Below are 27,382 nucleotides of genomic sequence, written 5' to 3'. Positions count from 1 at the left end.
TCTCTCTCCCTACACCCATTCCCCATTGAATAAGTGCGTCTTCCTAGTTACCCCATAACCACGCCTCAAATCTCTTATTCAGCATTTAACCAACCAAATACTAAGTAGTATCCGGTTATCATTCATACCCGCCGTTGAATTCCCTCATACACACATATTTCACCTTATGCCATTCAAATGCCCAACACAACATAATAGTTCAATGCAACCCTCTATTGGTTCTGCAAGTCGCTCCGGACCAGAGCGTCTGCCAAATGACCAAAAATGCAAATGTAAATATTCTCTACTTTCTCACTCATGACGTACGTCTACGTTTGAGTGAGAAAGTTCATACATATGCATCGTTGGAATTTTATAGGTACCTCTCAAATAATCGCTTTGTGGTGTTTTTAGCCAATTCTTAATTGACACGAATCATTTTTTCAAACATTTTACCCGTTGAACCAAAAAATGGACTGTCCTATTCATTTTCTTTACCCCTGCAGTCACGATGGTTAAATATTCCTTTGTTACCGTTAAAGCACTTTCGCGCTTAAAAAAACACTCGCTGTCTCTAGCCCCTCCTTTCGCTGTTTTTTCAAATCCGTTTCACATGCATCTGCCTAATCATATAACTTCTAACTTTTTTACTTCGAGATGCCCAATAAATTCATACCTCTTCTCCCAAATGGATCCATAAAACATATTTATTCGATCTCTTCCTAACATATATCTTTCATCCCCCTGTTAAGACCTCTTTAGAAGATTTATTTCCCATGGTGGAAAAATAAAAATCCCCCCCTTTAGTAATAATTCCCAGAATTATTCTTCTAGGAGCTATTATTTTAGTGCGTCTCTTGAGCCAATGTATGATCTGCTTTTGTAATTAACCATTTAAAATTATTTAACCCCTAACCCAGAGTTTTTTATTTAAAACTCCGGTTTCATGAAAGGGGTCGATAACCATTTTTTTCTCACGCGACCTAATTAATTTTTTAGCTCCTTCCTTGAAACAATTATCACGTATACTGATGGATTCTCAAGTCTCACACGTACACAACATTATACAGTCATTTGCTAAACCTATTTGTAACCTAGAGGTCGTAACTGCTCTAGTTTCATGAAACACACAGAGTTCTAGCAAATCCCCAGTCGTATACGCAACTTTTGACCTGTTTTATGTATCCATAGCACACGACAAAAATCATCCCTTTCCCTGTTTATCGTAGCACTGTACCCAGTACAGTCTCAATAAAAACTAGTTTACATTGGTGATGGCCTTTCACCCCTTGTCATTTCGGACTAGATTATTCTGGTAATAGCTATTTACCTAGGGTCAATTGCGGACCCTCCCCGTTTCGTAATAATTATTACTTCCTTTGAGATTTTGGTAACTATTCTCTGCCCTCCACAATAATTACTATTCTCATACAAGTTCAAATCATTTCACCAAAATCCATGAATACAAATTACTGACCTTTTCCTTGCAGTTTGGATTTAAATGCTTTTTCAAACTTGTTAACGTCTTTATCGTTCATAAGAGTAATCACCGGCCTGTTTATAACCTTAACGTCGAAGGCCAGGACTATTCTCCATGGATGCAATCACCCGGCCGTGCACGGATTCGGTGTCCTTAGAACGATAAAGACGTATTTAAGATCCGGCTCGAAGGACCAATCTGTCATGTGAATTTCTGTCTCTAATTCAACCTAAGCTTGAATCATTACCAGAGGTTGTAAGGCACTGCTTTTAATTATCAATGATTCAAGGTCCACAACCCACAAGTATTATCTGTATATTTATTCATGGAGAGCTCTCCCGCCAAAAACACATACACTCCATTTTATACCTCCTGAACTTGACTCCACCCACCTTTAGGTGGCTTTTCTAAACAGTTTCCACCTTCCCCTTCACCCTTGAATGTTTAGTACCGCCCCCTCTGTTAGTGGGTTGACACTACATGATAATTCTAACATTTATACTGTATTTGGGGTGAAATCCTTTAGTCATTATTCTTAAAATACAAATTAATCTAACAGTGGTCCTCTGTAGCTCAGCTAGTAGAGCACGGCGCTTGTAACGCCAGGGTAGTGGGTTCGATCCCTGGGACCACCCGTACACAAAAATGTATGCACGCATGACTGTAAGTCGCTTTGGATAAAAGTGTCTGCTAAATGGCATATTATTATATATGGGCCTTTTCATTTATCTATGCTGTCTGTGTGTGACATCAGTGTAAAGAGTTATTCAGAGGTGTGTGTGGGAAATCTACGTCTGCATCTTAATCAGAAAAGGGGGACTTCCCACGTCTGCCTGTGTGTGTGTCTGCCTGCGTCCAGCGTGTATCCTCTCAGTACTGTTCTGCCGTCCGTCTGTGTCCAACTGCAAGTCACATTGTTTTAATGATCCAATCACATTAAATCAGGAAGCTGGTAACCCTGCTAGGACATTGTTCCTTTCTTACTTAATCTGAGCCGTAGATCATCTTCTTAAGAGAGATGTATGCTAATAATTGATCATGAAAAAAGCCACATGTTTCTACTTAAAAAAGTTACTTTACAGATTACAGAGAGATGTTCAGCCTACATGCATTAGCAATGCTATGAGAGAGAGAGAGAGAGAGAGAGAGATAGATGCACTGTAGGGTGCATTATGTGTGGCTGTCCTCCCACCACCAGCCTCCTCTGTTGTCATGGTGTTGTTAAACCACTTTCTCACAAATCCAGTGACGATTGTCTAAACATGATTGGTCATTCCATGCCTTTACAGGAAGCCATGTTTCTGTGTTCAGCTCAACACAGTCCTCCTCCCCATTTGCTGGGTTGTCACCACCATTATCAGGCTGCTGTGGGTACCAGTAACTACAGGGTAAACAAGACAGAGAAAATTAAATAATAAACATTTGATTGTTCACATGCGCCGAATACAACAGGTGTAGACTTTACCATGAAATGCTTACTTACGAGTGCTTTTCCAACAATGCAGAGTTAAAAAGTAATACAAAATAAATAAAAAATGTGCTAAATAAAAAAAGGAAAATAGTAACACAACAAAATAAAAATAGTCTATGTAGGACTACCAGTACCGAGTCAATGTGCAGGGGTACGAGGTATGTAGTTGAGGTAATTGAGGTAATACAGTGCCTTCAGAAAATATTCACACCGCTTGACTTTTTAAAAATGTTGTTGTTTTACAAAGTGGGATTAAGATTGATTTAATTGTAATTTTTTTGACAACAATCTACACAAAATACTAAAATGTATTCTAACATTTAAAAAAAACACACTAATATATCTTGATTAGATAATTATTCAACTCCCTGAGTCAATAAATGTTAGAATCACCTTTGGTCTTTTGGGGTACATTTGTTAAGAGCTTTCCACACCTGGATTGTGGAATATTTGCCTATTATTCATTGAAAAATTCTTCAAGCTCTATCAAATTCATTGTTGATCATTGCTAGACAACCATTTTCAGGTCTTGCCATACATTTTCAAGCAGATTTAAGTCAAAACTATAACTCGGCCACTCAGGAACATCCACTGTCTTCTTTGTAAGCAACTCCAGTGTAGATTTGACCTTGTGTTTTAGGTTATTGTCTTGCTGAAAGGTGAATTCATCTCCCAATGTCTGGTGGAAAGCAGATTTTCCTCTAGGATTTTGCCTGTGCTCAGCTCCATTCTGTCCTTAAATCTTTACGAGATTTTACCTGTGCGTCAATCTAAGTATCGTAATAAAACAATCTCCATCACAATCCGTCAATTTAAGCTAAAGATATCTGTTTTTTTTGCATGGGAAGGTGGCCAAGCTACAGCGGTGTTTATCAGACCATGAGAATGTCTGTGCAAACCCCTCTATAGAAAGGGGAGACTCTCACGAACATGATGGTGTTCTCCGTTTTGCTCTACAACCCTCACAAGTGTCACGGGACTCGTCTGAAGTCGGTAACACTGATGTGCCAACTTCTGTCTGTAGCGTCCGAACCGTTTTAGCATTTTTTGCAGTATTACTTTAGTGCCTTATTGCAAACAGGATTCCTCCGTTTTCTCCTATCACAGCCATTCAACTCTGTAACTGTTTTAATGTCACCCTTGGCCTCATGGTTTTCTTCCTCTCCGGCAACTGAGTTAGGAAGGACGCCTGTATCTTTGTAGTGACTGGGTGAATTGGTACTCCATCCAAAGTGTAATTAATAACTTCACCATGCTCAAAGGGATATTCAATGTCTGCTTTTTTTTGTTTTTACCCATCTACCAATAGGAGTCCTTCTTTGCGAGGCATTGGAAAACTTCCCTGGTATTTGTGGTTGAATCTGTGTTGGAAATTCACTGCTCGAATGAGGGACCTTACAGATAATTGTATGTGTGGGGTACTGAGATGATGTAGTCATTCAAAATCATGTTAAAGACTATTGTTGCACACAGTGAGTCCATGCAACTTATTATGTCACTTTTAAAGCACATTTTTACTCCTGAACGTATTTAGGCTTGCCATAACAAAGGGGTTGAAACTTATTGACTCAAGACATTTCAGCTTTTCATTTTAAATGTATCCCTGCAAATTTTGAAACACATTATTCCACTTTGACATTATGGGGTATTGTGTGTAGGCCAGTGAGAAAAAACATCTACATTTAATCAATTTTAAATTCAGGCTGTAACACAACAAAATGTGGAAAAAGTCAAGGGGTGTGAATACTTTCTGAAAGCACTGTTTGTACATATAGGTATGGGTAAAAGTGACTAGGCAATCAGGATAGAAAATAAACAGAGTAGCAGAAGTGCGTGTTTGTGTGTGTGTGTGTGTGTGTGTGTGTGTGTGTGTGTGTGTATGTGTAGTATGGTGAGTATGTGGGTAGAGACTAGTGAGGGTGCAGAGAGCCAGTGCAAGAGAGGCAGTACAAGAGAGTCAGTTCAAATAATACATTTGAATTTAAAAAAGGGTCAAAGTAAATAGTCAGACACTGTGGTCGAAAACATAATTCTAAATTATAGACATGTTTTTTCAGCTTTAAAATTAGCATAGCCTTATCAAGCGTGGACCAACAACCAAACCTTTATTTGTATTTTTTTTAATGATATTTTCACATGCAAATATTACTTGGTTACTATGATGTATTGTTAGTGCTCATGGAATGACAACTATGACTGGAAACAATATTTTTTATGAACATGATTTGAAGCAATATGTAATTTGCTAAAAAGTCTCTATCACAACTGGATGGACAAATCTCACCTTATGGTCAGTGGTGTGCCGTCCACCCATTTCCAGATCCCCTCATTAACAGAGTCAGTCAGACCAATCCAGGCTCTCTTATTGAGGCCAAAGAGAAACTCCTGTTGTTAATAAAGATACTGATATTGTCAACTGCAATAGGCTAAATGCGTTAAATACTGGAAGATACATTACTGACCAAGGGATGTTTGATCATAAACCCCATATCTCTCTCTCTCTCTCTCTTGCTTTCTCACCTGTTCCTTATCACTGTTTACGATGACCAGGTATGCTCCTCTCTCCAAACAGTCCTGTCTGCTCTCCCCCCAGGTTTTAGTCTCAGTAGAGATGAAGTAACAACTGGATTCAAACTTCTGCCAGCCTTTAGGGCAGGTTTGTTCTACAAGACAAAAACATGAATTATTATTCTGCACCTATTATTGAACAATACAAATACAAGTTGACTGCATTTTAGGAATGTGATGTTATGATAATTGATTAGGTGATCTCACTCAGATTAGAGAACTTTGCCATGAGATCATTGTTCTCCCTCTTTTGTTGGTCTCTCTCTTCAGTCAGGGTGTTGTAACTGGTCTGTAGCTGGTCTTTCTCTTCAGTCAGGGTGTTGTAACTGGTCTGTAGCTGGTCTTTCTCTTCAACCAGGGTGTTGTAACTGGTCTGTAGCTGGATTTTCTCTTCAACCAGGGTGTTGTAACTGGTCTGTAGCTGGATTTTATCTTCAACTAGGGTGTTGTAACTGGTCTGTAGCTGGCCTTTCTCTTTAGCCAGGGTGTTGTAACTGGTCTGTAGCTGGTCTTTCTCTTTAACCAGGGTGTTGTAACTGGTCTGTAGCTGGATTTTCTCTTCAACCAGGGTGTTGTAACTGGTCTGTAGCTGGCCTTTCTCTTTAGCCAGGGTGTTGTAACTGGTCTGTAGCTGGATTTTCTCTTCAACCAGGGTGTTGTAACTGGTCTGTAGCTGGCCTTTCTCTTTAGCCAGGGTGTTGTAACTGGTCTGTAGCTGGCCTTTCTCTTTAGCCAGGGTATTAAAACTGGTCTGTAGCTGGTCTTTCTCTGCAGTCACATTGGTTTTATCTCCCATGCCTCTGTTATCTAGAAAGGATTGAAACATATAGCTACTGGGGAAAACGCAATTTCATACTGCTACTGTACGTGACAGGCATTAAAAACTGACGGTCTACACAGTCTTTTAAAAGTGGACAGAATATCTTGGATTAGGTTTGCTAGTTCCTTAAAAATTTTCTTACACAGATTTACATTGACATTTGAGTCATTTAGCAGACACTCTTATCCAGAGCGACTTACAGTTAGTGAGTGTATACATTTTCATACTGGCCCCTCTGGCCCTCCGTGGGAATCGAACCCATAACCCTGGTGTTGCAAGCGCCATGCAGATAACAACATTCATCTGAATTTGGGACCTTGTGAAAAACTGATATAGTGTAATGATTAGATAACAATACACTCACAGACTAGTCTCAGAGAGATGTTGAGCGTGACTTGTAGAACACACAGCATCCCAAAGCTCACAGCAACCATCCTGTAGAGTCTTCTCCCTGAATCCTCAGGTCCTGAGGAGATACACACTGATGTGAGAACACACATACACAACGTTCCCATGCACACATACCCACACACACACACACCCACATACACAACGTTCCCATGCACACAGACACGTACACACACACACACAAACACATGTTGAAGAGGGTGGGGTTTGTACATGACCAGCTACAAGAGGACTGTTTCTCAATGATGTTTTAGAGGAGGTTACCATATCAGTATGACATGTTAGAAGCACATAATTACATTAAAAGACACTGAAAACATACAGCTATTTGCATATTTACATTCAAGGTAAAATCATTATAAAAAACTTCCACTGGGACTTGCTATCAATTAGCATTTTTCAGTGTTTTTGTGTCATGTGTAAGTCTTTGTGTGTGTGTGTGTGTGTGTGTATGTGTCAGACCTGAGATATCTATAGTTGTAATTATACTTTGTGGAAGGAACAATTTTTCCGGGGGAAGAAATCGTTTATTTAGAGGTCACTACAACCTTTTGAATACAGATCCCAAAAAATGACAACTCTTTAAATCTTTTTGAATACAGATCTGAGAAAGCATCCACTCAGTCGGGCTTTCAACTTAGTAGAATACACAATGGGAATACACAATGGGAATACACAATGGGCAATTTGGAAATTTGGTTGTGCATCAGCAGTTTTTCTCTTGTTACGTCAGTCACTCTACTAGCCATGTCAGCTAACAATTTTTAGATTGTCAGTTAGTCTAGCCAGCTATCTAAACTCTTTGCAATCATGGCCGAATACCGACCGGGCACATAGGATATGTTCCCAGGGGCCCTGGCCTCCAGAGGGTCCCCATTTACTTATTTTGTCACTCTCACTCATGTATCATTAACATGTCATAAGTCTTGACAAAATGTGTAGAATTGCAGGAAATGTGCTTTAAAAATGCAAAAATGTCTCTCCAGTCCATGGCAAAATTATTAGAATAGCAGATAGCTTGCTTTAAAACGGAAACATTTTCTCTACTCCTTATGGCAGAATGTGTACAATTTCAGGAAATTAACTTTAAAACTAAAAGGTATTGACCAGGAGGTGGGAGCTCCCCTCTCTCCCAGGTCACCCCCCTCTCATGCTCACTTTTTGTTGCGGCACATCCTGATTTTACAAACAAAGAACACAGGTAGTCTAGACTAGCTAACCACCATACAGCCCACTAAAATATCCACACAAGCCACAAGCCAGCCATATATCATGAGATAGAAGTTTGTTGACGTTAGGCTATATTATGAAGTTATTATTTAAGAGCATTGAAAAAAAGAATGATGTCATAATTTCTCATAATTTGTACCAACTGATGTCGTCTTTGAATATCTTTATAGAATATACATAAAATGCATCCTCCAATTGAAACGTCTACCTACACACACACATACTGTCTCAATAAAAAGTTATAATGTTTTAATAACCTCAAAACACCAAGTTAGGCATACCTAATTTCAAAACAGGCAAACATCACTGTCAATCTGGAATGATAATTATTCACATTTTACTGGTGAAATGTCCAAACTGCATTCCAGTCTTCACAATCATTTTCATGGGAATATGCATTTAGATCTTCTTGAATTACTGTTTTGTGAGGTAATCAACCCAGATGGTGTTAACATAACGATTAGCCTTTCTTGTAGGCTTATTTTATTTCAATCAAAGCATATATCCTGCCTACAGTGCTGTTGAGTTCTTCAGATAATAAATGACTGAGGAGGTGTTTCTGGTGTAACATATTATAGACCTACTATGCTACAGGACAGTGCTTATAGAAGGTCTACACCCCCTTGATTTTTTTTCACATTTTGCTGCCTTAAAATGACATCTTAAAAGGGTTTAATTCGAATTATTTTCTACAGATCTACACAACCTACTTCACATTTTCAAAGTGAAAGAAAGTTATAGAACAAAGAACACTGAAATATCATAATTGGATAAGTCTCCACCCCCCTGATTTAACACTTGGAGGAAGCAGCTTTTGCTGCAATTACAGCTGTGAATCATTTGAATTAAGATTCTACCAATTTTGCACAACAAAAATATATATCCATTGTTTTTGTCAAAATTGCTCGGAGTGCTTGCCTTCTGCCTAGGCAGCATTGCTACAATGCTTGAGCTGGTCCCATGGTTGATTCAGAGCGGTAGCTAAGACAGTGCAGTATGAAGATATGCTAAAACTGCGACTCCAATAGAAATCCGTGATCACATTTGTAGGCGATGTCATGGCGACGTTGGCTAGAGAAGCTCATGCGCAGAAACACGTCATTGGGTCTAATAGTCATCTTGCGCCGACATGCCCATGTACAGAACATATCAAGTTGCTTTTGTCACATTCATGAGGTTGGAGTAATAACATGTAGAACTAATTAAGACATTGGCTTGAATCTAGGTTGTGCCTTTAGATTTTGAGAAAATTAACAACTAAGGAAGAATTTTTCACATCTCTCATTGACTTCCCCAAGCGCCGGCCTGGTCTGTTTGGTCTGTTTCGCAAGTGTTCCAGGAAGTCTTGCGATGTTGTGCTTCTGGGTTTAGCAACCCTGCATTATTGTGACGCTGTTGTCTTAACCTTTGTAATTTTCAAGCTAGGATCAGTTTCATGGGGCATCTTGCTCTCAGGTGGAAATAAAGTTATACACACATACACAGAAACTGCAACATCACAACCTTTACAGCATCACCTTATGAAGACCCCCTCTGCACACTTTAACTTGGTTAGGAGAGGAAATCGGTATGTTTTCTTGCGTCACTATGAGGAAACATTAGTTGTGGCTCTTCCACAATTCAATTTCCTCCTACACTGAACATATAAATAAAGTAAATCATGCTTCTATTTATCTGAAACCCAAAGCATGGATGATTCAGAGATGCTTTGATTTCGTAACAGTGATTTCCACATGATCCTGCTTGTTGTTCCCATCTTCTGACACATCTCTTTGTCTTCTTTCTGTTTTCACTCAACAACTGTAGTTTAGACATGTTTGTGATCTAACTAACGCACAATCCTAATATTTGTGTAAACTCTTCACATTTGTGTTCTGTGTGTGTAACTGAGTAGACTGATACGCCCTTTCATTGATCCACAATCCATAGGTAAGGCTGTACAGTAGTGTGGTCCTCTGTAGCTCAGCTGGTAGAGCACGGCGCTTGTAACGCCAAGGTAGTGGGTTCGATCCCCGGGACCACCCATACACAAAAAAAAAAAAATGTATACACGCATGACTGTAAGTCGCTTTGGATAAAAGCGTCTGCTAAATGGCATATTATATTATATATTATATACAAGTATGCCCAGAGTCGTGGCTGAACAAGGACATGGTAAATATGAATCTAGCTTTTTTTTCTGTACACCGGCAGGACAGAACGGTGGTGGTGGGGAAGTTCAGGGGAGGGGGTGTGTGTCTCTTTGTTAACAACATCTGGTGTTATCAAGGAAGTCTCGAGGTTCTGCTCGCCTGAGTTAGAATACTTCATGATAAGCTGTAGACCATAATATTTACCAAGAGAGTTTTCATCTAGATTTTTCGTAGCTGTGTATTCACCACCACAAACCGATGCTGGCACTAAGACCTCACTCAAGGAGCTGTACATGGTCATAAGCAAACTAGAAAATGCTCACCTAGAGGCGGCAGTCCTAGTGGCCGTTGACTTTAATGCAGGAAAACTGAAATCTGTTTTACCTAATTTCTATCAGCACGTCACCTGTGCAAATGGAAGTGAAAAAACTCTAAATCACCTTCACTCCACACACAGAGACACATGCAAAGCTCTCCCTTGCCCTCCATTTGGCAAATCTGACCATAACTCTATCCTCCTGATTCTTGCCTACGAGCAAAACCTAAAACAGGAAGTACCAATGACGCGCTCAGTACAGAAGTGGTGCAATGAAGCAAATGTTAAGCTACAGGACTGTTTCTCTACGACAGACTGGAATATGTTCTGGGATTCATCCTATGGCATTGAAGAATTTACCACATCCGTAACCGGCATCATTAATAAGTGCATCGACGACATCTTCCCCACAGTGACCAGACGTACATATCCCAACCAGAAGCCATGGATTACAGGCAATATCGGCAGTGAGCTAAAGGTTAGAGCTGCCACTTTCAAGGAGTGGGACACTAATCCAGACCCTTATAAGAAATCCCGCTACCTCCTCCGATGAACCATCAAACAGGCAAAGCTTCAATACAGGACCAAAATCGAATCCTACTACAAAGGTTCTGACTCTCGTTGGATGTGGCAGGGCTTGCAAACTATTACAAAGGGAAAACTAGCAGCGATCTGTCCAGGGATGCGAGCCTACCAGACGCGCTAGTTACACTATATATACAAAAGTATGTGGATACCCCTTCAAATGAGTGGATTCTGCTTTTTCAGCCAAACCCGTTGCTGACAGGTGTATAAAATCGAGCACACAGCCATGCAATCTCCATAGACAAACATTGGCAGTAGAATGGCCTTACTCAAGAGCTCAGTGACCTTTAACGTGGCACCGTCATAAGATGCCACCTTTCCAACAAGTCAGTCAAAATTCTGCCCTGTTAGAGCTGCCCCGGTCAACTGTGAGTGCTGTTATTGTGAAGTGAAATGTATAGGAGCAACAACAGCTCAGCTGTGAAGTGGTAGGCCACACAAGCTCACAGAACGGGACCGCAGAGTTCTGAAGCGTGTAAAAATCATCTATCCTCGGTTGTAACACTCACTGCCGAGTTCCAACTGCCTCTGGAAGCAACATCAGTACAATAACTGTTCGTTGGGATCTTCATGAAATGAGTTTCCATGGCCGAGCAGCCGCACAGAAGCCTGAGATCACCATGTGCAATGCCAAGCGTCGGCTAGAGTGGTGTAAAGCTCGCCGTCATTGGACTCTGGAGCAGTGGAAACGTTTTCTCTGGAGTGATGAATCACGCTTCACCATCTAGCAGTCCGACGGACAAATCTGGGTTTGGCGGTTAACAGGAGAACGCTAACTGCCCGAATACATAGTGCCAACTGTAAAGTTGGGTGGAGGAGGAATAATGGTCTGGGATGGTTTTTTATGGTTCGGGCTAGGCCCCTTAGTTCCAGTGAAGACAAATCTTAACGCTACAGCATACTATGACATTCTAGACGGTTCTGTGCTTCCTGCTTTGTGGCAAAAGTTTGGGGCACTATTTGTTGTTTTAGCATGACAATGCCCCTGTGCAGAAAGCAAGGTCCATACAGAAATGGTTTGTCGAGATAGGTGTGGAAGAACTTGACTGGCCTGCACAGAGCCCTGACCTCAACCCAAATGAACACCTTTGGGATGAATTGGAATGCCGACTGCGAGCTAGGCCTAATCGCCTAACATCAGTGCCTAACCTCACTAATGCTCTTGTGACTGAATGGAAGCAAGTCCCCGCAGCAATGTTCCAAAATCTAGTGGAAAGTCTTCCCAGAAGAGTGGAGGCTGTTATTGCAGCAAAGGGGGGACCAACTCCATATTAATGCCCATGATTTTGGAATGAGATGTTCGACGAGCAGGTGTCCACATACTTTTGGTCATGTAGTGTACCTTCTATGCTTGCTTTGAGGCTAGCAACACTAAACCATGCAGGAGAGCACCAGCTTTTCCGGACGACTGTGTGATCACGCTCTCCATGACTAAGACCTTTAAACAGGTTAGCATTCACAGACAAATAACCAGGACGTGTACTCAGAGCATGCGCTGAGCAACTGGCTAGTGTCTTCAACGACATTTTCAACCTCTCCCTGACCCAGTCTGTAATACCTACATGTTTCAAGCAGACCACCATAGTCCCTGCGCCCAATAATGCCAAGTTAACCTGTCTAAATGATTATCGCCCCGTAGCACTCACACCTGTAGTCATGAAATGCTCTGAAAGGCTGGTCATGGCTCATATCAACACCATCATCCCAAAAACACTGGACCCACTCCAATTCGCATACCTCCCCACAGTTTCACAGATGATGCAATCTCTATACTGTTCATTGACTACAGCTCAGTGTTCAACACCATAATGCCCTTCAAGCTCATCACTAAACGAAGGACCCTGGGATTAAACAACTCCCTCTGCAACTGGATCCTGGACTTCCTGACGGGCCGCCCCCAGGTGGTGAGGGCAGGCAATAATATATCCGCCACACTGACCCTCAACATGGGTTCCTTCATGGGTGCATGCTTAGTCCCTTCCTGTTCCCCTTTTTCACCCATGACTGCGTGGCCGCGAACAACTCCAACACAATCATTAAGTTTGCCGACGACACGACTGTGGTAGGCCTGATCACCGACGATGATGAGACGACCTACAGCGAGGAGGTCAGAGACCTGGCAGTGTGGTGCCAAGATAAGTTTTATTTTATTCCATACGATCAGTTACGAGTTTTGTAAATGTTTTCATTGTGTTTTGTTTAGAGCGCGCCATTTGTGAGCAATGAGCATGTTTCTGGTTTCTCTGTCTTTTTAACGTTGACGGAGCGTGTGAACCAGAGCACGCATAAAAGTAGGCTAACTGTCCTGCTGCGTGCAAGTGTAGGTAAGTGCCATTTGGGGATGTCTGATTTCTGATTGCCTTAACTCACCATCACTAATAAGCTGAGTTTTTCAGTATAATTTTTTTCACCACACACAGTAAGTCAACGAAGTCAGTATTTTTGAATTTTAATTGTGAATGTTAGTTCCTCAAAGTATTTGAAAAATCTTTCCAACACTCTCCCTTTCGATAAACACCAGTCCACGGTGTGAAACAGCAAAATGTCATGTTCTGAAGATAGCATATAAAATACCTGAACACATCTACGTTTGCGTGAAAACAGCTGTGTCTGTCCCGAGCTCACTGGCACAAAAAACTCTGAGGGCCCGGAATAGGCTAGTTAATTAAAAGTTGCAAGTTCGCTATCGTCAGCTTCCGGTCTGACCTTTATATATACAGTCATTGGGCCGGACCCAGTTGATTGATTTGATACAATGTTGCCCTTCAATAGCTGATTGATTTGATACAACGTTGCACTTCACTAGTGATAGCGCAAGTCAAGACCGAAAGGGAGGCAGACAGGTAGAGTAAAGAGGAGAATGAGATTGAAAGAACCTGCATTTTCATCAGGATATTTTCTGTTTTTATTTGTGGGGTTTATTTTTACTTAGTTGACAATGGAAGTTATACTACTGCTACATTGGCCTATAGGCTATGTTGCTTAGTTCCATGCGCTAATTTATTAAGCCCCAATGGATCAAGGTGTATCAATGTGTCCATATGGCAGAGGCTGGTTGATTTTGAGAAACCAAAACGTTATTGAAATTAAACTCTTCCACGAAAACATGAAAATCATAACTGGCTCGCAGATCAGTAGAAATGCTAGGGTAAACTTCCCCAAACTTGAAACTAACGCGCCACAAAATAATAGACCGTTGTGAACAGGGTGCACATTTCTTTGTACTACATCATTACAACGGGTGTGTTTTTGTGTGTCAAGAATATTGAAACATTTCTGGAATTGTGATACTTGCTTTGTCATTACTTAACTACATTGTGATAATACAATATATACAGTATATCTGCTCCATGAGCCTTGGTAAAAAATAGTGCATTAGAAAAGGGGAAGTCCCAAATGGCCCCCTATTCCATATATGGTGCACTACGTTTGAACAGAGCCCTATGGGCCCTGGTCAAAGCAACTGTGCTAATAGGGAAGCATTTGGGACTATATTGAGATTGAGGGTTGGCAGCAACAGTTTGCTCAAGCTTGCAGTCATCTCAAATATGATAAACAGGAAGGTACTGGAATACATTACCAAAAATTACACAATATACAGTGAGGGGAAAAAAGTATTTGATTCCCTGCTGATTTTGTACGTTTGCCCACTGACAAAGACATCATCAGTCTATGATTTTAATGGTAGGTTTATTTGAACAGTGAGAGACAGAATAATAACAAAAAAATCCATAAAAACACATGTCAAAAATGTTATAAATTGATTTGCATTTTAATGAGGGAAATAAGTATTTGACCCCTCTGCAAAACATGATTGAATACTTGGTGGCAAAATCCTTGTTGGCAATCACAGAGGTCAGACGTTTCTTGTAGTTGGCCACCAGGTTTGCACACATCTCAGGAGGGATTTTGTTCCACTCCTCTTTGCAGATCTTCTCCAAGTCATTAAGGTTTTGAGGATGACGTTTGGCAACTCGAACCTTCAGCTCCCTCCACAGGTTTTCTATGGGATTAAGGTCTGGAGACTGGCTAGGCCCCTCCAGGACCTTAATGTGCTTCTTCTTGAGCCACTCCTTTGTTGCCTTGGCCGTGTGTTTTGGGTCATTGTCATGCTGGAATACCCATCTATGCCCTGGCCGAGGGATGGAGGTTCTCACCCAAGATTTGACGGTACATGGCCCCGTCCATCGTCCCTTTGATGCAGTGAAGTTGTCCTGTCCCCTTAGCAGAAAAACACCCACAAAACATAATATTTCCACCTCCATGTTTGACGGTGGGGATGGTGTTGTTGGGGTCATAGGCAGCATTCCTCCTCCTCCAAACACAGCGAGTTGAGTAAATGCCAAAGAGCTCGGTTTTGGTCTCATCTGACCACAACACTTTCACCGAGTTCTCCTCTGAATCATTCAGATGTTTATTGGCAAACTTGAGACGGCCCTGTATATGTGCTTTCTTGAGCAGGGGGACCTTGCGGGCGCTGCAGGATTTCAGTCCTTCACGGCGTAGTGTGTTACCAATTGTTTTCTTGGTGACTATGGTCCCAGCTGCCTTGAGATCATTGACAAGATCCTCCCGTGTAGTTCTGGGCTGATTCCTCACCGTTTTCATGATCATTGCAACTCGAGGTGAGATCTTGAATGGAGCCCCAGGCCGAGGGAGTTTGACTGTTATTTTGTTTCTTCCATTTGCGAATAATCGCACCAACTGTTGTCACCTTCTAACCAAGCTGCTTGGCGATGGTCTTGTAGCCCATTCCAGCCTTGTGTAGGTCTACAATCTTGTCCCTGACATCCTTGGAGAGCTCTTTGGTCTTGGCCATGGTGGAGAGTTTGGAATCTGATTGATTGATTGCTTCTGTGGACAGGTGTCTTTTATACAGGTAACAAACTGAGATTAGGAGCACTCCTTTTAAGAGTGTGCTCCTAATCTCAGCTTGTTACCTGTATAAAAGACACCTGGGAGCCAGAAATCTTTTATGATTGAGAGGGGATCAAATACTTATTTCCCTCATTAAAATGCAAATCAATTTATAACATTTTTGACATGCGTTTTTATGGATTTTTTTGTTGCTATTCTGTCTCTCACTGTTCAAATAAACCTACCATTAAAATTATAGACTGATAATTTCTTTGTCAGTGGGCAAACGTACAAAATCAGCAGGGGATCAAATACTTTTTTCCCTCACTGTAGCATGATTTAAATGTGCAATCTGTGATTTTTATATATATATAAAAAAATGCTTTAAAATGAATGATATTTCCCCATTGATTCTTGAAGAATGTAACTTATACTGTAAATGCCTCATGAGCTTAGTTTAACCGTCTATGTCACGTTCGTTTAATGACGGGTCAGACCAAGGCGCAGCGTGATATACGTACATGTTTATTTAACTTAATAAACACAACAACAAAACAATAAATGAAACGAAACGTGAAGTCCTAAGGTAGAATACACAACTAACCTTAACCAGAACAAGATCCCACAACCCACTAGTGCCAATAGGCTGCCTAAGTATTATCCCCAATCAGAGACAACGAGCAACAGCTGCCTCTGATTGGGAACCACACCGGCCAACATAGAACTACACATACTAGAATACATACATAGAAAACGCACAACAAAGAATATACACACCCTGACTCAACATTTAAGCATCCCCTGAGTCAGGGCGTGACAGTCTAACCCCATCACGACACAAAATATACGCTTGTTTCACGATGAAATTGTAAACAAACACCATATAGCCTCAGATGGTTAAAACTATCGTTTTGATCTCGTGGATGGTCAGTCCTTGCATACATATCTCTCTCTATGAATTTGAGAGTGGTTACATTTTTCCAGCCCTGTCCTTCAGCTGTTTACCAAACAGTGGCGGGGTGTCCCCTGTGTTGTTGTTAAAAAGGTTATTTTCAATTGATCGCCTTTAAATAGTTTCAATAAGTGTAGTAAAAAAATACTTTGAATTGATACATTTTAGTGTACGTGACCCCAGCAGGTTTTGAGCCCCACACTCTGTAACAACTGAACCAAACAGAAGACAGAACCAAAAAAAATTTACAAGTGTTTTTCTATTATGTGGTATTAGTGTGTGTGTGTGTGTGTGTGTGTGTGTGTGTGTGTGTGTGTGTGTGTGTGTGTGTGTGTGTGTGTGTGTGTGTGTGTGTGTTTGTGTGTGTGTGTGTTTGTGTGCGTGCGTTCAGTTAGTGCGTTCATAACTGCCTGCATCCACGTGTGAGAGAGAGAAAGATAGAGATCATTCTTTGTACCTGAGAGATGGGTGTCAGTCTTCACGCTCCTTGTTGCTCTGTTCCGGTTTTCTTCAGTAACTTTGTTTAATTCAATCACCTGTTTGTTGATGTAGCTGGCCATCTTAACTAACTGTACTGAATATCAATGATTACCCCAATCAATCAATTAATCAACTAATTCAGTCTGTCTGACCTCTTATTGTGTTAACTTACTTATGATTACCTTTCTAACTGACTCGCAATGGTAATATCTACTGAATGATTCTAACTTCAATGACCAGTAGTTGAGTAGCTGCTCTGATATGCGTCTCTATTGGTACCTCTCTGATGTCTGTCTGTGGTGCACTGCAGTTGATAGAATGTTTTAAGTATCGAATCACTTTCAAGCAGGATGTAATATTTCGCAAGGCCTGTTTGTGGCATTGTTCATAAAGAAGTCACGTTATGTCTTGCACTCCGTGACTGGCCATCGATGGCCAAATAGGGTCCTGTCTTTCCATCTATGCTGTCTGTGTGTGACATCAGTGTGAGGAAATATTCAGAAGTGTGTTTAAGAAATCTGTTTGCACCATTATCAGAGGTTTTAAAGGGGAACTTCACAGACGTGCGTGCGTTGGTGGGTGCGTGCGGGTCTGCCTGCGAACAGTGTGTGTCCTCTAAGTTCTGTTCTGCCCTCTGCTTGTGTCCAACTGCAGGTCACACTTTAAAAAAAATATCCAATCACATTCAATCAGGAAGCTGGCAGACCTCAGAGGACATTGTTCCTTTATTTATTAATCTGTGCTTTTGTTTTTCTTGTTATAAAAGTGATTTATGAAAATAATGAATAAACTTATCAGAAACCCACATGGCAAATCACATGCCATGTTGCTAATTAAAAGAGGTAGAGGGAGAGAGTGAGGTAGAGAGAGAGATTTTTGTAGAGCCTACATGCAATGTTACATAATGAACTGTACATTTTAACATTGACAACAGCTATTGAGTGATATATACCTACTTAGTTTTGTGTGCGTGCATGCGTGAGTGCATGCTTCCGTGTGTGTGTGTGTGTGTGTGTGTCAGCCTTTCTCTCCTACGTCTAGTTCAGAGTGCCATTCTACCAAAATATATAATCAGTCTTCAGAGTTCCTTAAACAGCAGTGACTACAAAGAGCCTTTTTCACAGATCGAGTACTCTGGAATGGATCACCCATAGTCCCACCATTCTCCTTGGCCTGATGAACTGTAAGGTACCACCAAACAGTTCTCCACTCCACCACCATTAGACTCTCCACTCCTCCAATACCTGCAGTAGAAACAACAGAGTTAGACTTGCCTCTCTCTCAGAACCTAGAGTATGAACAACACAGAGAATCAGTCCTACTCCTTACACTGTGGTCAGTGTTATTATAGAGCAGTAGTCTCTTACCTTGGGGTGGTCAGTGTTATTATAGAGCAGTAGTCTCTTACCTTGGGGTGGTCAGTGTTATTAGAGCAGTAATCTCTTACCTTGGGGTGGTCAGTGTTATTATAGAGCAGTAGTCTCTTACCTTGGGGTGGTCAGTGTTATTATAGAGCAGTAGTCTCTTACCTTGGGGTGGTCAGTGTTATTAGAGCAGTAGTCTATTACCTTGGGGTGGTCAGTGTTATTATAGAGCAGTAGTCTCTTACCTTGGGGTGGTCAATGTTATTAGAGCAGTAGTCTCTTACCTTGGGTGGCCAGTGTTATTAGAGCAGTAATCTCTTACCTTGGGGTGGTCAGTGGTGTTCCGTCCACCCTTTTCCAGGTCCCCTCAGTAACAGAGTCAGTCAGACCAATCCAGGCTCTCTTATCGAGGTCAACTCCTGTTGGTGAGAAAGATACTGATATTGTCAACTGCAATAGGCTACATAAGTTACATACTGGAAGATACATTACTGACCAAGGGATGTTTGATACTCACTCACTCACTCACTCACTCACTCACTCTCTCACTCACACATTCACTCACTCACTCACACACACTCACACCTGTTCCTCCTTGCTGTTTATGATCACCAGGTCTGCTCCTCTCTTCAGACAATCCAGTCTGCTCTCCTCCCAGGTTTTCATCTCAGTAGACAGGAAGTAACAACTGCACCTTCTGGACAAGTTTTCCAGATTTTCCGATAATTGAAGAAATATACCTAATATGTGAAATATGTAAAAGGTGTGTATTGTACAAAATATATTTTTTTACATTGTCATTTAACTATTGGTGAATCCATGATTGATGTGCTCTGCACACAGTGTCCAAGTGCACACAGTGTCCACCCTGGACTCAGGAACAGACTTAACATGTTAAACGTAAATCTGGCTCCCTCCATTTAGTATGATATGTTACGTTCCACATGGTATGTATTAATTTGTGGATGTCCATTATCCATTTCGTATGATATGTTATGAATTTCACTTTGTTGTGGATAACGTTAGCTAGGTGGCTAGGTTGCTAACATAATCTAGGCTAGGGGTTAGGGATTAAGGTTAGGGTTTGGGGTTACGGTTAGGGTTAAGGTTAGGGAAATAGTTAGATAACATGCTAAGTATATAGTTACAAAGTAGCTAAAAAGTAGTAAGTATTTGGAAAGTTGCTAAGAAGTTAAAATACTAACGTTGCCCATGATGTGATTCACAATCTGTAGAAACAATGAGAATAGAAAGGTTCAGAACTTTTGTAAAACATCACAGTACGGTTGAAATATATATGGCAAATAGAAATCCTATATGGATGGTGTTAAGAGATAGATGGGAGGTATTGAATAGAGTTGAAGGATGGGACAAATAACAAATAACAACAAATAATAACAAAGATAGCTAATAATGTAAGCATACTGTGTCCATAATAAGTATATAGGTTGTATGTTGGGAGCTTTTGGGAAAGCGCACAGTTAGAAAGATATGGCATATAGAAGCAAACCGGATGGACATCATGAAAATGATCGGAGAGGTTGAGAGTAGAAGAAGTTCATGAGTAAAAAAAAAAAAATATATATATATATATATATATATATATATATATATATAATAGAATTATTGTAAAATTAACTGTGTCCATAAGGTGTAGATAGTTAAGTATAGACCGGAAGTAGAGGCCTGGGCATTGTTGTTCACTAATTTACTCCAAGTAGGGAAAGGATGGCGGGGTTGAAAAGTAATAAAGGGGAGTATATATATCAAAAACATGGGGGATTGGAAGTGATGCAGACAATTACATTGATAGAAGATACAATCTATCTGCAATATTAAGCTGATCCATCCCCCCCCCAAAAAAATAATAATAATAATAAATAAATTAAGAAGATAAAATACTAAATTTGCCCATGATGTGATTCGAACACACAACCTTTGGGTTGCTAGACATTTGCATCATACGGCCACCCATCCTCCCTCCTTTTATTTTTGTCTTAAATAATCTTCTGTATTATGTAACAACACCAAACGTAACATATCATAGTAATCTGAGTGTCACAGATTTACATTTACCATGTTACGTCTAGTCTTAGTGACTGACTTGACTACTTACCAAGCTCAGAGAGCCACTTCCCCAGCGCCACCTTCTCATTGGTCAGAACACTGACCCTGTCTCTCAACATGTCCCTGTCTTTATTTGGGGCATTGTAACACTCCTTTAACTGGTTTTTGTCTTCTGTTTTCTCTGACTGGTCTCTGTCCCTCAGTAACTGGCCTTTTCCCCTCTCTAGCTGGTTCATGTCCTTCCGACGCTGGTCTATCTCCTTCTGCAACTGGTCTCTCTCTGTACACAGGTCAGTGATACCACTACTGGTATCTGGCTGGTCTCTGTCTTGTGCCAGTCCAGTGGTGTTGTAACAGGCCTCTAACTGGTTTCTCTCTTCTTAAGAGCGGGCTGAAAATAAAAGAAGTTCCTGCATGCGATGCATCCCAAATGACACCCTATTCCTTCCATAGTGCAGTACTTTCTACCAAAGCCCTATGTGCCCTGTTCAAAAGTAGTGCACTTTAAAGAGGATAGGGTGCCATTTGGGACACAGACCTGGCAGTGGTGTGTACAATGTACACCGTGTTCAGTGACTTACACAAGGCCAAGGGCACCAGTTACCGTAGTTACTACATTTTCCGTTGACGATGTCGACATTCTTTTTTTTGAGTGTCAACAATATTGACAAACTACTGGTCCCACAAGCCATGTAAAGTCAAGTCTGAATTGTGATCCTTGCTTTGAGAGATCAGAACTACAGTGTGATATAAAATACGTATCTGTCCTTTGGGCCCTGGTCAAAAGTAATGCAGGAAATATCTTCCCGCAAGATATTGTGTAGTTTCACACACTACAATGGGTAAAGAGTGCGAGAAAAGTGGGAGACAGGCAGACAGGCAGGGAGACAGGCAGACAGGCAGGGAGACAGGCAGACAGGCAGGCAGACAGGGAGACAGGCAGGGAGAAAGGCAGGTTCTTGGTGCTATGTTGAAACAGCAGGCTCAGGGAGGAGGAAGACAGAGTGAAGGCACACAGCAAACCTTTTTCTTTCATTTTTGCTTGTTTTCACCTACACACACACACACATTTCCACACTTTTATTACCCTCGGGTCCAGTGGACCAAAACACCACATATGTAATATAAATGTGTAGGGTGGTGCACTGTGTGCACTCAATGAAAATGTGTTCTTTAACATGTTCTTCACAGAAAATGAGCCAAAGCCAATGAGTCTCAGGTTGAAAAAAATAATTAATTGTATCATTTTTATTTTAGTAAACATTGAAAATGGGTCCCACAGACCCGAACACCACACAGCAACTAGATGTCAGTCCACACCATAGTGATTCCATTAGTCCTTAACAACTAGATGTCAGTCCATACCATAGTGATTCCATTAGTCCTTAACAACTAGATGTCAGTCCATACCATAGTGATTCCATTAGTCCTTAACAACTAGATGCCACTCCATACCATAGTGATTCCATTAGTCCTTAACAACTAGATGTCAGTCCATACCATAGTGATTCCATTAGTCCTTAACAACTAGATGTCACTCCATACCATAGTGATTCCATTAGTCATTAACAACTAGATGTCACTCCATACCATAGTGATTCCATTAGTCCTTAACAACTATATGACCTTACTTCTCACTTCTTTTTGTATTTTCAGACTAATTAAGCTATAATATATTGTAATGTATGAATGTGAACTCTGTATGAATGTTAAATTACAACATACTGTATTAGAGTAGCTGGTCTGTAGCTGGTCTCTCTCCTCAGTCAGGTTGTTGTAACTGGCCAGTAACTGGTCTGTAGCTGGTCTCTCTCCTCAGTCAGGTTGTTGTAACTGGCCAGTAACTGGTCTGTAGCTGGTCTCTCTCCTCAGTCAGGTTGTTGTAACTGGCCAGTAACTGGTCTGTAGCTGGTCTCTCTCCTCAGTCAGGTTGTTGTAACTGGCCAGTAACTGGTCTGTAGCTGGTCTCTCTCCTCAGTCAGGTTGTTGTAACTGGCCAGTAACTGGTCTGTAGCTGGTCTCTCTCCTCAGTCAGGTTGTTGTAACTGGCCAGTAACTGGTCTGTAGCTGGTCTCTCTCCTCAGTCAGGTTGTTGTAACTGGCCAGTAACTGGTCTGTAGCTGGTCTCTCTCTTCAGTCAGGTTGTTGTAACTGGCCAGTAACTGGTCTGTAGCTGGTCTCTCTCCTCAGTCAGGTTGTTGTAACTGGCCAGTAACTGGTCTGTAGCTGGTCTCTTTCCTCAGTCAGGTTGTTGTAACTGGCCAGTAACTGGTCTGTAGCTGGTCTCTTTCCTCAGTCAGGTTGTTGTAACTGGCCAGTAACTGGTCTGTAGCTGGTCTCTCTCCTCAGTCAGGTTGTTGTAACTGGCCAGTAACTGGTCTGTAGCTGGTCTCTCTCCTCAGTCAGGTTGTTGTAACTGGCCAGTAACTGGTGTGGGTGGGTGGGTGTGTGTGCTTATGTGAAGCATATGGGGATGTGTGAAACTTACTCCTCAGCCTGAAGTGTCTTCACTTGTGCCAGCGAATAGCTAGCTTTTCACGTGGCGTCGACTGTTAAGACTCTTCAGGGGGGCTTAGCATAGATGACCTCAGAGATCACCAACACAGTACTGTGTTTTCTGTCTTTTTCAGTGCATGCTTCCGTGTGTGTGTGTGTGTGTGTGAGCCTTTCTCTCCTACGTCTAGTTCAGAGTGCCATTCTACCGAAATATATAATCAGTCTTCAGAGTTCCATAAACAGCAGTGACTACAAAGAGCCTTTTTCACAGATCCAGTACTCTGGATATGAACACCGATAGTCCCACCATTCTCCTTGGCCTGATAACCAGTAATGTAGTACCAAACAGTTCTCCACTCCACCACCATTAGACTCTCCACTCCTCCAATAGCTGCAGTAGAAACAACAGAGTTAGACTGGCCTCTCTCTCAGAACCTAGAGTATGAACAACACAGAGAATCAGTCCTACTACTTACACTGTGGTCAGTGTAATTAGAGTAGTAGTCTCTTACCTTGGGGTGGTCAGTGTTATTATAGAGCAGTAGTCTCTTACCTTGGGGTGGTCAGTGTTATTATAGAGCAGTAGTCTCTTACCTTGGGGTGGTCAGTGTTATTATAGAGCAGTAATCTCTTACCTTGGGGTGGTCAGTGTTATTAGAGCAGTAGTCTCTTACCTTGGGGTGGTCAGTGTTATTATAGAGCAGTAGTCTCTTACCTTGGGGTGGTCAGTGTTATTATAGAGCAGTAGTCTCTTACCTTGGGGTGGTCAGTGTTATTAGAGCAGTAGTCTCTTACCTTGGGGTGGTCAGTGTTATTATAGAGCAGTAGTCTCTTACCTTGGGGTGGTCAGTGTTATTATAGAGCAGTAGTCTCTTACCTTGGGGTGGTCAGTGTTATTATAGAGCAGTAGTCTCTTACCTTGGGGTGGTCAGTGTTATTATAGAGCAGTAGTCTCTTACCTTGGGGTGGTCAGTGTTATTAGAGCAGTAGTCTCTTACCTTGGGGTGGTCAGTGTTATTATAGAGCAGTAGTCTCTTACCTTGGGGTGGTCAGTGTTATTATAGAGCAGTAGTCTCTTACCTTGGGGTGGTCAGTGTTATTATAGAGCAGTAGTCTCTTACCTTGGGGTGGTCAGTGGTGTGCCGTCCACCATTTCCAGGTCCCCTCAGTAACAGAGTCAGTCATACCAATCCAGGCTCTCTTGTTGAGGCCAAAGAGAAACTCCTGTTGGTGAGAAAAATACTGACATTGCCAACTGCAATAGACTGCATGTGTTAAATACTGGAAGATACATTACTGACCAAGGGATTCTCTCTCTCTCTCTGTCTCTCTCTCTGTCTCTCTCTCTGTCTCTCTCTCTGTCTCTCTCTGTCTCTCTGTCTCACTGTCTTTCTCTCTCACTGTCTTTCTCTCTCTCTCTCCCTCTCTCACTCTCTCTCTCACTCTCTCTCTCTCTCTCTCTCTCTCTCTCTCTCTCTCTCTCTCTCTCTCTCTCTCTCTCTCTCTCTCTCTCTCTCTCTCTCTCTCTCTCACACACACACTCACACTCACACTCACACCTGTTCCTCGTTGCTGTTTATGATCACCAGGTTTGCTCCTCTCTTCAGCCAATCCAGTCTGCTCTCCTCCCAGGTTTTCATCTCAGTAGACAGGAAGTAACAGCTGGATCCCAACAGCCTCCAACCCTCTGGACAAGTTTTCCAGGTTTTCTGACAAATGTTTAGCTCTGTTGAAGAAATATACTTCATATGTGAAATATATAACACCTGTGTATTGTATTGAATAATTGTTTTATTTTGTCATTTAACTATTGGTGAATTCATGATTGGTGTGCACTGCACACGGTGTCCAAGTGCACACTTCAAGTTCCACCCTGGACTCAGGAACAGACGTAACATGGTAAATGTAAATCTGTCTCCCTCCATTTAGTATGATATGTTACGTTTCACATGGTATGTATTCATTTGTGGATATCCATCATCCATTTCATATGATATGTTATGAATTTCACTTTGTTGTGGCTAACGTTAGCTATGTGGCTAGGTTACTAACGTTATCTAGGTTAGGGATGGTATCTGGCTGGTCTCTGTCTTGTGCCAGTCCTGTGGTGTTGTAACAGGCCTCTAAGTGGTTTCTCTCATCGTTAGAGCAGGCTGAAAAAAATAAGAAGTTCCTGCATGCGATGTGGCCCAAATGACACCCTATTCCTTCCATAGTGCACTACTTTCTACCAAAGCCCAATGTGCCCTGGTCAAAAGTAGTGCACTTTAAAGAGGATAGGGTGCCATTTGGGACACAGCCCTGGTTGTGGTGTGTACAATGTACACCGTGTTCAGTGACTTACACAAGGCCAAGAGCACAAGTTACCATAGTTACTACACGAGTTGCAGTATTTACTCAATTGTCTGTGGATGATGGTGACATTCTTTGTTGTGTGTGTCAACAATATTGACAAAATACTGGTCCCACAAGTCTGAATTGTGATCCATGAATTGTGAGTACATAACTATAGTGTGATAATGAAATGCATATCTGTCCTATGGGCCCTGGTCAAAAGTAATGCATTACAGTGCATTCAGAAAGTATTCAGACCCCTTACCTTTTTCCACATTTTGTTACGTTACTGCCTTATTCTAAAATTGTTAAATACATTTTTTTCCTCATTAATCTACATAGAATACCCCATAATGATAAGGCGAAAACAGTTTTTTCTCAAACATTTTTGTACATGTATTACAAATAAAAAAACGGAAATACCTTATTTACATAAGTATTCAGACCCTTTGCTATGAGACTCGAAATTGAGCTCAGGTGCATCCTGTTTCAATTATTAATCCTTGAGATGTTTCTACAACTTGATTGGAGTCCACCTGTGGTAAATTCAATTGATTGGACATGATTTGGAAAGGCATACACCTGTCTATATAAGGTCCCACGATTGACAGCGCATGTCAGAGCAAAAACCAAGCCATGAGGTCGAAGGAATTATTATTATTATTATTATTATTATTATTATTATTATTATTATTATTATTATTATTATTATTATTGTCCATAGAGCTCAGAGAGAGGATTGTGTCGAGGCACAGATCTTGGGAAGGGTACCAAAACATTTCTGCAGCATTGAAGGTCCCCAAGAACACAGTGGCCTCCATCATTCTTAACCCTTGTGTGGTGTTACTGTTTTTGTTATTCACAGAATGTTCACAGGTCTGATGGACCCACAACATTATTGGGATTTTAGAACAATACAGCCATAACAATTTACGTAAAAATTCTTAATACTTAGATGTTGACTTATATCAATTAAAAGCAGTATAGACAGCATACATGGTTAATATTTGCCATTTACCTCTGCTAGATCACATTTATCAAAAGCGATATTATTTTTGTTTTGATAAAATGTGATTTTTGTAAACAAAAATCAATTATAATCAAGACATGGGTGGAATAAATCATGTTTATCTTGAACAAATATAAATGAAACAAGGTTTTCATCACTATTGATGTTAATTGCTTTGAACTGAACACAATGGAAGGACAACTTTTACATACAGTATTTTATAGAAATGATAAATGAGCCCAATTGAACAGAAATATAGGCCAGTTTACACCCCACATGAGGGACACATTTTTACTGTGTGTGTGTCGCAAATGTATTTCTTGCACTTGATGCATGTGTACTGTGTCTTCCTGTCATTCTTGGGTCCACACACATTGCAGTTCTTCTTCTTCTTGTTGCTACCAGCTGCAATCTAGAATGATGAAAACACTTAGTTCTGGAAATTTACTAACAACTCACTCAGTCACTCAGTCACTCACTCACTCACTCACTCACTCACTCACTCACTCACTCACTCACTCACTCACTCACTCACTCACTCACTCACTCACTCACTCACTCACTCACTCACTCACTCACTCACTCACTCATTCACTCACTCACTCACTCACTCACATACACTACCAGTAAAAAGTTTGGACACACCTAATCATTCAAGGCTTTTTCTTTTCTTTTTACTTTTTTTTTACATTGTACAATAATAGTGAAGACATCAAAACTATGAAATAACACATATGGAATCATGTAGTAACCCAAAAAGTTTTAAACAAATCAAAATATATTTTATATTTGAGATTCTTCAAATAGCCACCCTTTGCCTTGATGACAGCTTTG

At 41.1% G+C, this 27,382-nt stretch overlaps 2 protein-coding genes across 2 annotated transcripts in view; both read right to left on the bottom strand.

Annotated features, from left to right (window-relative positions):
* Positions 1–27,382, bottom strand: part of LOC311110210 (uncharacterized protein) — a gene marked incomplete at both ends in the record, with an annotated part of 59,201 nt that overhangs the window by 19,587 nt on the left and 12,232 nt on the right. The gene's annotated exons all lie outside the window — the stretch shown is intronic.
* Positions 1,769–17,576, bottom strand: LOC311110159 (uncharacterized protein). Its single transcript, XM_084188713.1, has 6 exons — positions 17,256–17,576; positions 6,683–6,784; positions 5,706–6,305; positions 5,451–5,593; positions 5,215–5,315; positions 1,769–2,840 (listed from the first exon to the last, which is right to left on the bottom strand). Exons 1-6 carry the CDS (start codon positions 17,356–17,358, stop codon positions 2,681–2,683), a joined length of 1,209 nt encoding a protein of 402 aa, XP_084044839.1. The 5' UTR covers positions 17,359–17,576; the 3' UTR covers positions 1,769–2,680.

Source organism: Coregonus lavaretus (genome assembly GCF_964263955.1).
Source record: "Coregonus lavaretus genome assembly, contig: SUPER_35_unloc_2, whole genome shotgun sequence".
Taxonomy (NCBI): domain Eukaryota; kingdom Metazoa; phylum Chordata; class Actinopteri; order Salmoniformes; family Salmonidae; genus Coregonus; species Coregonus lavaretus.
This window is presented reverse-complemented; position numbering and strand designations above follow the sequence as displayed.

Excerpts from the sequence above, each read along its gene's own strand:
- LOC311110159 (XM_084188713.1), bottom strand. The coding sequence starts at position 17,358 with ATGGCCAGCTACATCAACAAACAGGTGATTGAATTAAACAAAGTTACT. Across the intron at positions 5,316-5,450 it reads TAAACAGTGATAAGGAACAG|GAGTTTCTCTTTGGCCTCAA; the intron begins GTGAGAAAGCAA and ends TATTAACAACAG. Across the intron at positions 2,841-5,214 it reads GGCACACCACTGACCATAAG|TTACTGGTACCCACAGCAGC; the intron begins GTGAGATTTGTC and ends TTTACCCTGTAG.